The following is a 12444-nucleotide window of genomic DNA, read 5'->3' on the forward strand; positions in this document are numbered from 1 at the left end:
CGATCGCAACGCTCCTGTCATGTCCCATTAAAAAAAAAAACAAGTATAGTACGGTTAGCTATGTAATAGGAACGGGAAGAACGCAGGAACATTAACTAAAATGGCAGGAGAAAACAAGTTTCTCTGCCAATATCTGTGCAGTATTTGAGAGCTGTATAATTTAGCAATGCTATATACTACGTTTTCCATAATTATTAACTTCCACCCAAAGCTGTATCGTCAAATGTGGTACCGTAATCCCAAGATTTATCCTATTGTCAATCGCGTGCTTGCAGGAAATACGGTATGTGTATAAAAGGCAGTTGCGAGTGCAAAGATTTCCGGGACGCAGCAATGGCAGACCTCTGCAGAGGCATTTACAGAGTTCTACATCACTGTAGGGATGGGAGAAAGTTATATACAATGTTGTAAAAATAAGTAATTATAACGCCGCAAGTGTGGATATTGGATCTGATTACACGGCTTTGGAACACGACAGATACCTGAATGGTCTCAATGAGAAAATCCATCAGGTCTGTTCCCGTCATTCAGTCTCCATGTTCTTTGGGTATATTATACTGGAGACAATTCTACAAACTCAGTTTGTATTAATAAAGAAACAGCATCTTTTAATAGAACGGAGACAGTAAATTTATTTAAATTTAAAGTGCATAGCAGTGCTAAGTAGTCTAAAAGATAAGAGACAGATTCGTTGAGCTGAATAAAGGGGAGAGAACAACGGTGAATTGTTCAATGGTTGAGCTGTTTGGACCTTTTCCATTGTTTATTGTCAATATTACAACTCAGCGTTTCGAAGAGTGGATCTCTCTTCGTCTTCAAGGATCAGTCAGACAGGCTAGCTGTTTGTAACGATCATAACAATAGGTTTTCACCTGAAGATGAAGAGAGATCCACTATTCGAAACGTTGTGTTATAATTTTGACAATTAGCAATGGAAAAAGTCCAAAGAGCTCAACCATTGAGACAGATTCATGTTGTTCAAAATGCTGTTACCGAAATTCTATCACGCCAATACGAACATAACTTGGTATAATTATGGCCAAAGGGAAAAAAGATGCACATAAAAGAGGGCGAAATTTTATATATAGATCGTTTAAAGTCAAATCTTACAAAAGTACTTTTTCATACAATAGCTCTCTTCAATTCAACTGATAGTGAAACTAAAATTCACACATGATGTTATTAGATAATAGCGATTAAATGTTGCGTCAACAACTATGGCTATTTGCGCCCTTTCAAGATATTGTAACTAAAATATACTCAGTTACAGAAGTTCTTAATTTATACCAATACAATATGAGCGACATTGTTTACAGCTTACAATTACAACCACACAAACTCTTGCAGTGCAAATGATTTACGTAAGTGCATGCGGGCCTACCGATTCAGAGAATAATAAACTACATAATCCAGCTGATAAAATTCACTTCTAAACTGAATCATTCATTGTATATGGCTCAGCTTTAAACGCTGTGTATATACCTACGAATATTATAATGCGGTCCTCACGTCTATTTCAGTATGTCCGTTAACTTCTCATGCTAATAATCTTCACATCGGATATGTTCCACGTTCTTTTTTTTTAGCTGGTTATTTAACAACGCTGTATCAACAACTAGGTTATTTAGCGTCGATGAGATTGGTGATAGCGAGATGAGGCCGAGGATTCGCCATAGAATACCTAGCATTCACCTTACGGTTGGGGAAAACCTCGGAAAAACCCAACCAGGCAATCAGCCCAAGCGGGGATCGAACCAGCGCCCGAGCGCAACTTTAGACCGGCAGGCAAACGCCTTAACCGACTGAGCTACGCCGGTGGCTTCCACGTTGTTGTTGTTGTTGTTGTTGTTCTTCTTCTTCTTCTTCTTCTTCTTCTTCTTCTTATTATTATTATTATTATTATTATTATTATTATTTATTAATAATAATCCGTAACGCGACAGCTCATGAAGAGACAAGGCCAATCATACATCTCACATCCACATGCATCAGCAGAGGTGAACGATCATTCAACTATAACGGAGGTATCGCACGACGATCCCCTAACCGTTATAGCTAGTTTGTTTTCTAAATCGAATTTCGCTACCTATCGTAGCTCTCCAAATTCATCACGAAGTCGAGTGGGCACCAGTCCCAAACAGTGACCGAAATTTCATGAGAAAATTCTTCCTCAAGAGGACTCGAACCAGCACGCATTCCGTAACCCGAGTCCTAGGCATGATGCCTTAAGATTCCTTAGACCAGAACGCCACATAGCGGGACCCACGTTCTTACTACCTACGTACCGAAAAATACCGCGGTTTTGTTAGGACATGTATTCTAAATGCGATAATAGCCTATGAAATTCCCATGTATTTATGTATATTTGCCACAAAATTTTCACTTATTGAAGAAGGTAATCATTTGATATTTAAAAAAAGAGCGACATAGGCCTATTAAACACAATGAATAAATTGAAATACATTTATCCAACATCACTTAATAAAATAGCACACTGCTATGTTAATATTTGATAAATGATTATTCTTTATATTCATTTTATTATAGCTAGAAAAGATTAACGGTTATTTCTATTTCTGTTTCAAGAAAGGATGGATAAAATTTTGTATTGCATTCGTGCATAAATGGATTTAATCCTCTCGTGGAAGCTGAACGACCCCATGTGTGGATAAAATCTACACTTATTCACTTATACATATAACGGGCCTAAATAGCAATAACATTATAAGCAATCATTTACAATATTACAGATAATTTTTAAATTTAAGTATCATTACATTAAAATTTAGAAGTATTATTACAGATTTAAGTATCATTACATTAAAATTTAGAAGTAGAATCTGACAAGATTACTTTGTACGGATGGAACTAAATATGAAGGGAAATTTTATTTAACAAACACTAATCCCTTAAACTAAATGATATGTAAAGTAATAAAGTCTTAGCAGTGTATTAAAGTTAAGAAATACTCTGCTAAAAAATTTAAGATAACTGAAAGTTCCTTCTGTGAACTCTTCATATATCATCAGGGCACTAATGCAATGATCATTGTAGTACACCATGCAAAATTGCATTACTAAGTTACTACTCTTGAAAATATTGCACTTTCTTTTTTCTTTTTTTTTAGGGGGCGGGGGTGAACGAGACAAAGGTTTGAAGAACTGTGTCCCATAAAATTTCAAAGTTTAATTTTCTTTTTCAGAAAAACAAAATAGGCAATTAAAATAGAGACATTACGGCAACTAGGCCTATTTTATAGCACACTGAAACATAAAATCGTCAGAAAGTTGTTTTTCTGCATGGTTTGTGCCTGCACATACAATGTACTGTAGGCTATTTGTGATCAGTAAAAATTCCAACTATTTTTCTAAGTGAAATCTGTGATTTAGGAAAACTGTAATTAGGCTACTATATCATCATTTTTTTCTCTTGTACTGAGGAGGGACCCAAAGGCTTACATTGCAGCCTGAGGCTTATTGTGCTTACCATTCCTATTCTTGTGAATGATTGGGTAGCCGAGCGTCTGCACTCTTGTACCTACAAATTCAGCATGCCGCACCGTGAACTTAACCCAGGCTATTGTACGGATGATGATATGTGAATTAATGATGACAAAATGAGTCCGAGGTCCAACACCGAAAATTACCCAGCAATTCTACTTCAATAGGTTGACAGAAAACCCCGGAAAAAACCCCAACCAAGATTTAAACCCAAGCCCGCTTGTTTCATAGCCAGACATGCTGACCATTACTCCACAGCGGTGGACATGTAATTACTAAAATGTTATTTTCGTTTGTTCATTTTTAAATTCTGTATGTAAATTACAAAGTTGTAAGCTCTGACTGATAGAAACTTGACAACACTTAACCCAATTTTAAATTTGCCCTTTAAAATTTATAGTGCATAATATCTCATACAGATTATAGCCTTAGGGTATGTGACTATATATTTAGGGTATTCATGGAAAGATACCCAAGCAGGTTAGGCAAACCTAAATATTCCATTCTTTATAATTAATTGATTAATTAATTAAAACAGCTACATAATTCTCAAAATGTACAGAAGACAAAGTATGTTTTTAGTAAATGTAAAATGTACTTATTTTAAATTTTTCAATTACATAATGTATTTCAATTTATATTGCCCTTGTCCACAACAAACTGTGTAATCTCGGGACAAAGATTGGGACTCGAGATCCGAGGTTTCGCCCAGGCATGGGTTCGAATCCCACTTGGCAGATTACCGGCTTGGGTTTTTCTGAGGATATTTCCAAGTAGGCCTATAAGCCTAATTTCATATAATTCCACAGTGAGTCCTCTGAACCATAAAGGCAATATTTTCCCTGTCTCAAATCTCACTGAATCTTGATAACCCTGTAATTATTGTGTCGTTAAACAACTAATTAAACAATTCACAACAAACTTCACCTTGGCCTGTCCACGAATTGAACCCGAGTTTCTGGTGTGTAAACTGAAATGCCACGCCTTCAACTAATGGTTCGGCCTTAAATATAAGACTTACTTCATAAAACTATTCCATAGTAATGAAACTTTATTTTAGGTGCAAAAATAATTTAGACCAACTGCAATTAAAAGCTTTCACTTACTCATTTACATGCAAATACTCTTTTGGCAGTTTGGGATGACGTACCAGTAAGTTTGGAATTGTGAATTAAGCATCTGGGTGGTAGAAAAGGAATTTCAAAGCAATGGTGTATTTCTATACGAAAAAGTGCCCTGGCTATGGGATTTCGATAGTACCGGTAGTAGTCGTTGTCATCATCATCATTATCATTTCCACAGGAATACTTAAGTTATAGAATTAGTGTCAGACGAATATAGATGGGGTTGAATCTAGATATAGAGGTTGTTAGTCTGCAGAGTAGAACTCACTTTAAAATACTTTAGATAGGCTGTGACCTTTTATAAAAGCAAAATTTGATGATATGAAAATCAGAAAAGTGCCCTGGTGCCGCTAGGGTCCGACAGGCCTGAAATAGACCCCAGTGTCAAGAGAGAACCAGAGTATTTTGGCAGCCCTTATTTAGAATATAGGCTATAGGCCTATTCTATAGCCTGTAACGTAATAATAAAGTTTTCGACGATATAAGAAAAGTATAGTGCAAGGTGATTTTACCAATATGCATATACTGTATAGTTGTATTAACTGTAATTGGACGTAACTTACACTCTCCAGCAATCTTTCTTTTGCGTTGCACGTACTAGAACTATCTCATGCAACATCATCATCTTATCATTTTTCATGTATCAACTACAATAAAATATAGCCTATTCACTGATACGGTTACCACTCCTGCTGGCATTTAAAAATATTGTGAAATTCTGAACTAGGCCTACCTACAATTCCAGTATTTGAAGAGTTTTGATCACATTCAATTTTAATGTATGAAAGAATAACGAAAGGAATTATATACAGTTAATCTTATTTGAAAATCGACACAAACAATACTGTACAAACAACAAAGAAGAAGCTAAGAAATTTATTTAGAGTGTAAGTAAATAGTATTTCATTTCAATTATGGAAAAAGTAAGAAATAGCTCTGAATTTTAACCTCCTATAGTGTAAGCTTAGTAGGTTCCTAACAGTTAGTGGAATACAGCAATAGGCCAACTTTATTTAACTTGTGGCTATTTTAAATATGCCTACATAACGTCATGTGAAATATGCTTTTCATAATCACTTTGTTACATAAATGAGAGGGTGAATGGGAGTGAACTTTGTTTCATTTTTATGTACCCTTACCTATGTCCACGTTTTCCGTAAGCTGCAAGTACTTTTCCAAAATTAAATTTCCAGTCATTTGGATGTGTTTAACAAATTTACAACTGGGAAACTGTTTTCAAATAAGAAATCCAAATGAGGGGGTGCTAAGGAGAGAGAACTGAAGCAACCCCAGCTCCTACAAGGCTAACTTAAAAAGTACGGAAGTGTTTTTGTAAGTGAAAATCGTCGAATTTATAAGGATTTTTTTTTTTTGTGGAGATAAAGTTTAATATTTAATACGGTATACTTCAGTGAGCCACGGCAGTATTTTCGTAAAATAGAGTATTTTCCCTGGACCAAAAATAAAATACGATCACCAAAACTTCCCGTGCGCTAGTTTCTCCCATAATAACATAGAATCTGGTTCATTTGTCAAATTAAATGTGTCATTATCAGTATTTAATAATCTCCAATTCCATACTAAAGCAAATTCGTAATTTTTAGGTTAGGATAGGCCTACCTCTGTTTTCTACTCAGACAACAAAATCTCACATGCACTACAGAATTTTCCTCTATTCTATAGCACGTATTAATTTACTGTTCCCGGTATTACTTTTCATACATGAAATATTAACGGGGTACTTCAAAGTCATGATAATAACCCATAATCATAGTCATGAACACGAAGTTCAAGAAACTGAGACACCAAAGATTGAGTAAACATTGCCGTACGTAGTATTAAATTATGAACCATACAATTATATAATACGAAATTTATAAAACATACAAATAACTTACTTTATGGACAGTTTTCATCGCACTGATTTAGCAAAAATGAAAAGCACACATAAACAGCTCATATCTACTTAATCCTTCCACCAATAATATGGAAAGGTAAAATTATACAGCCTTAAACATCTACGAATCAGGGGCGTATTTTGCGGACTACCGGGGCTACCGGCGGTAGCCCAAGGAAATTACAAAAGAAAAAGTTTATAATATAACATAATGTAATAATTTTGTATTATTAGTTTTACCATAGTAATTAAAATTAAAGTAATTGTTAGATATATTTTGTGTAATAATAGGGTCAGCGGTAGCCCAAACCCTTTAACCAGTATACGCCACTGCTACGAATATAGATTCTCATAAACTGGCAGTGATGAAAGCTGACAACTGAATCTGAGAGACACAATATACTAGCCTATATTTAATAATCGTATTTCGTATATAAATTACAGTAATCCTAAGTTTCTGATGTCATATTTAACAGATTTTATTTGTACACACGTAACACATAGGCTACATTTAATAATAGGTTACAATAAAATGTCATAAAATACTTACTAGCATCAACAGTTTTCAGTACCACAGGATTTCCATTTCTACAGCAATGATTCAACCATGCCACTACATCTCGCTGAGTATATCCCGCAACTTTCTGGCCCTGAATTTCTAGGAGAATATCCTCTTCATTTAATTTTCCACTCACATAATTAACCTTATTTTGCACTATATGACTCACATAAGCAAATTCTCCATTGTCAGATCCACCATGCACAGAAAAGTTCAAACTCCCGTCAGGTCGCGCAGTGATTACTGTTTCGCGAACACCCTGTCGCCAGTGCTCTGCAGCATCAGGGGAACCAGTAACTCCTGATTTCGTCTTGTTTGGGGTGCTAGGCCTTTTCTGGCCAGATTTCAGCATTATGACATAACTTTCCGCACGAAGTTTCTCTTCCCACGAAACAAAATACTCTTATTCCCCCCCTCACTTCTCGTCATCTGCTTTCTAGTACACATTTTCAGTATCTCATACAAACCAAGAAGCCATGTTGATTGTATTTTACGTCTGACGGTTATACAGCCAGGTGTCAGGTAGCTTCCATTTTCTTACTAATATTCTTATACCGTAATTACACGCTGTCCATTCAGATCACTTACAAAAATAATACTTCACACACTCACGCATATTTATTACTACCTAAACAGATACATTCACACCTCCACCAATTTCCACGTTATGCACCTGTCAAATACTTCCTTTTGAAATGCGACCTAGTTGCTGCAGCCCACGCGCATGCGCATAGAAGTGTAGTAATGTAATTGAAAGGTCGACAGCCTCTCGATGTTCAAACCCAAAAACAGTACATGAGTTATCGTAAACATTATTAATTTTGAATTAATAATAGTCTGCATTTGTAATTACACATTCCTATGAAGATTCAATTTAAGTACTAAGACATGACAGTATAAAGCCGAATGCGACAAATGTCAACCATTCATAACAATTAGAATAATAGCTGGAGCAAAGGCTAGAGAATCATGTAGATTATTTTTTAAAAAATTAGAGATTCTAACCTTAACAAATCAATACATATACTCTACAATAAATTTCCTCTTATGTAATAAAGAAAATTTTCCAACTAACTCAGCCATATATAGTATAAATACCCGCAGAAGGAATGATTTTCATACGCCATCATCAAATTTATCATGCTTTCAAAGAGGAGTACGTTACATGGCGATAAAATTGTTCAATAGTCTTCCTGAAAACATTAAGAATCATAGCCAAAACCCTGCATTATTTAAGACAAAACTAAAAAATTACTTAATATCTCACACTTTCTATTCTGTAGATGAATTCTTGACATTTCACAGTACTGTGTAAATATTATAATACTATTAAATGGTAAACATATTACATTATATAAAATATTATTGTTATTAAGGTATTAATTCTGTACATATTTCATATTTGCATTTTATTGTTAAACGTAAGAATTGGACATGTTCTTTATTCTATGCTATAAAGCAAATGTAAGAATATTATGGAACGAATAAATCTATCCATCTGTCTGTCTGTCTGTCTGTCTATCTATCTATCTATCTATCTATCTATCTATCTATCTATCTATCTATCTATCTATCTATCTATCTATCTATCTATCTATCTAAATAAATGTTTCAAATTGTTATTGAAGCTAACACAAATTTAGAATGTAATACTTTTTATATAAAATTAAGTACCGGTATCGAACTCGATTTTACATTTTACTGATTTGTCCTTGTTTAAAGAATAAATTACACAGCGAGCAATATTTAATGTTTTGTATTACCACAGTACGTTAATCCTGTGATTAAAGAACTTACATTAGTTAGGTGCCGGTACTTTATTTTCAAGTAACTTTCAAAATGTTTGTAGAGGTATTGTCCACTTAATTGTTGTGAACAATCAACCATCTCATTTTTCATTAATATTTCTCTATTAGGATGACCAGAGGTTCTCTTTCCGTTTGTAGTTGTATCTTCTATTTTTGAAAGTGCCTTCTGATATCCGAGATCTTCTCTATTAAAGTATTGAAATACTGTCAGTACTGTAGTTAAAACAATTTTTTTTTTACTGGAACTCGGCTATTTAAGAAGCCTCCCAAATTGCTTCATCAGTCGTTTCCTATATTAATTACACTGGAACTGTGGAACCCTAATATTATTTTTATTGGAACTGTGTTCTGCCCAACTACAGCACTGGATACAGTATTACTTTTTATTTCATACGAACATTTCTCGAACATGGAATAACTTCGATAGTATTGGTATTTAAAGAATACGGTATGTTAGATTTGTATGCTCAAGATATTTTCCAAGATATGGAAGTGACATAACAATGAAGTTACCTTTTTTTTTTTTTTTTTTTTTTCGACATCTCAATATTTTCAAGTGTTATGTTTTAACTACTTCACGTAGCTACGTGCTTGCACGTGCAACAATGCTAGACTTTGGAGTGCCATATTCTTTTCACAAATTGACTTCCCTATTCAAAGATACTTGGCACAACAAGACTTTTATTTTAAGTACCTACATTAGTAACAACTTTTAGTGAGGTAATATTAATATTAATTTTCATATTATATTTACCAATCTATACGTAGGGAAAGATATTGAAAATTCTCCTTATAGTATGTACAACACTAAAGAAGTAATCCTATTTGAAAATTATGCAGAGAAAAGCCACACATAATGCTAAATATGGTTTGCCGTACGTACTGTTTGCATTCATATAATTCAGGGCACCTTGACCCGTATGAACATCTTTCACATCTCTGATTATTTGCAGATGTTCGTACTTAGCAATCTCATGGAAGCCTTATACCTCTTACATACCATTTACATTTTTGCGATTGGCATTAGGCTTTCTTCAGTGAAAAGTACTGAAAATCTTGTGCTAAACTATACAACTCAAGAAAACACACCTGAAATATATCTACTCAGCATAATTAATATTATAAATTGCAATATTTACACAATGTAGGCCTATAAGTCACTACTATGGTCAGAATTAGGTTTTGAGTATTCCATCGTGTCCTGGAACTTGATATCTCCAACATTTCGGAACTGCATAGGTTTCATCATCAAAGCAGATAGGTAAGAATGAGCCAGTCGGGTCTAGGGGTCTTCGCCACTGGAAATTTCGTCACAGGTATAGATAGACATATTGGGTTAATCATAGTATGTATTATCACACTGTGTTTTGGGCAAGTAGTCACATTGTAAAATAGTCACAATGGTGGTTTTTGTCATGGGAAAATTCAACACAGGCATAGATAGTCACAGATAAATATGTATATTCTTTCAGAGTGGGTTGTACAATTTTCGAACTAAACATTTCCAGCAATATTGTGCTCAATAACTTGCAGATAATTGAGAATATCGTTACCATTCTTATAATTCTCATAGCATTCTACAATCATAGAAATCCTGGCATCTGTATTAAGATACTTTCTCTTCTTCTTGGTGGGTGAGAAGCCAGACTGCAATCTTTCAATGTCTCGATCAATTACTGCTACCTCATCCTGTAGCTGTTGAAGAACATGAAAAAATGAAGGATGTGGTTTTCCCATCAAGGTATTATTTCTCCTATGCCATGCTTCACAAGTATTAGTTGTTCTCAGTAAATTGTGAAGAGTACGTTGATAACAGTTCCAGATATTTGAAGGAAAAACTGATTGTTGGTGTCCTTTACAGCATCTACGACCTCTGATATAGTTATCTTCAATATAGTTAAGGTTTACAGACAATAAATCATCTACTGTACATTTTCCATCAGCAGATCAAATGCTTCTAAAATATTGTCCTCTGGAACGAAAACCATTGCCAATAAGGAGTGGAATTGTGTTCTTAGTTGTTCATTTTCTTTCCTGCAATATTCTTCAGATAGTCCTTTTAACTGTATTCGCCACCAAAATGATTGGCTAAGATGAAGAAAACATCTGCAAATTTGGACATGTGGGAACTCAGCTTTTACAACATTAATAACTGTAGACTCATAGTCTGTTGAAACATACATTGGATTTAATGTACGATCGAATCTTCTGTTTATTTCTTCCTTCAAAATTCTGAACATAATTTCGTATGACTGTCTTGTTTTTCTTTCCATTAATGTAATAATTATAGGAAACCACTGATTATGAATGTTTATATATATGGCATATACCTGTAGAAAGAATTTGGTGCAGACTTAAATGTACCATCCCTTATCCAGTGAGATGTATCTAGTAAATACCTCAGGTGTCGATATGTTGCGAAAATGATTAATTTATTTACAGATTCTGGGTAATAGTGAAGAAGCCATTTATCGCCATCCACAGTTTTGTCAAGTCATTAATACTTTGTTGTTCTGGAGGCATATTCTTTCTTCGAACAGTGCATAGAGTTCTTTTAATAATTTCTTTTTTAGGTATCTTGAAATTTGCTTCTCTGAACACTCTGTGTATATCCCTCTGCATGATGGCATAACGAGCCCAATAGAGTAGGCAACCCCTCTGATCTTGACCATCTATCCTGATGATGAAACCTGTATGTAGTTCCGAAACGTTAGAAATGTCAATTTCAGGACATTGTGGAATACCCAAAAGCCTAATCCTATCACAGTCACTGTGAAAGAGTAAAAACTCGCATCATTACTATGGTGCCATCATTACATAACATATTAGAGAAATTCACATTATGTTTCACAAAGGTAATTGATTCCAGTGAAAACAATATATTCTCCTGTATTGTAAACCATTTCGAAGAGTTTTATTTGATAACATTAAGACGTCTTGAAGGCCGGAAAAAGGTGTGTGTGATAGAAAATAAGTATATTCAGTAATTTAGTTGTTACTCAAATCTCAGATCTCGGTCTATCAGCATCTCGAAATCTATACAAGAGAGAGAGAGTTCTATCAAAGTAAAAAATTGCTGTTTCAAAATTTCTTTTATTCTACCAAGAAATTACTTGCATGAACTAATACTGAAAAGTAAAAAATCTTTACTCATATATTTAATAACTGTTAGTACACCTGGAGGAATAAAGGTAGGACATTTTGCAGGTTATGGATGTATTGCATGGTATAGTTCTTTCATAATCTCTCTATCTCTGTGCAATGTCACAGTTTGTGGTGGAGGAAGAGAGATAGTGAAAGGTTGTAATGCTTTTTAATACCCTGATGTCCATGACCAAGATAAGCCCTTTGAGATTTAATTGATCACTCACAAGCAGAGATATAATGCAACATCTGTAGTAGATCATGATTCAACAAATTTGATCTATTTACTTTCTATTAGTTGCCTTTCCATTATTTTCAACCTACCTGTACATCTCTGGACTTTCCGAATATTATTATTAATAAAATATAATACAGTTGACTCCTGTCAATTCACATGCAGTTAATTTGCTTT

At 34.4% G+C, this 12444-nt stretch overlaps 1 protein-coding gene across 2 annotated transcripts in view; it reads right to left on the reverse strand.

Annotated features, from left to right (window-relative positions):
• Positions 1 to 7757, reverse strand: part of Magi (membrane associated guanylate kinase, WW and PDZ domain containing protein magi) — a 252065-nt gene extending 244308 nt beyond the window's left edge. For both annotated transcript variants that reach the window (XM_069837901.1, XM_069837900.1), the window contains exon 1: positions 7072 to 7757. In XM_069837901.1, coding sequence (XP_069694002.1) covers positions 7072 to 7432 — 361 coding nt within the window. In that variant the 5' untranslated portion in view covers positions 7433 to 7757. The remainder of the gene's footprint in view (positions 1 to 7071) is intronic.
• Between the last annotated feature and the right edge of the window lie 4687 nt (positions 7758 to 12444).

Source organism: Periplaneta americana, chromosome 10 (assembly GCF_040183065.1).
Source record: "Periplaneta americana isolate PAMFEO1 chromosome 10, P.americana_PAMFEO1_priV1, whole genome shotgun sequence".
Classification (NCBI taxonomy): domain Eukaryota; kingdom Metazoa; phylum Arthropoda; class Insecta; order Blattodea; family Blattidae; genus Periplaneta; species Periplaneta americana.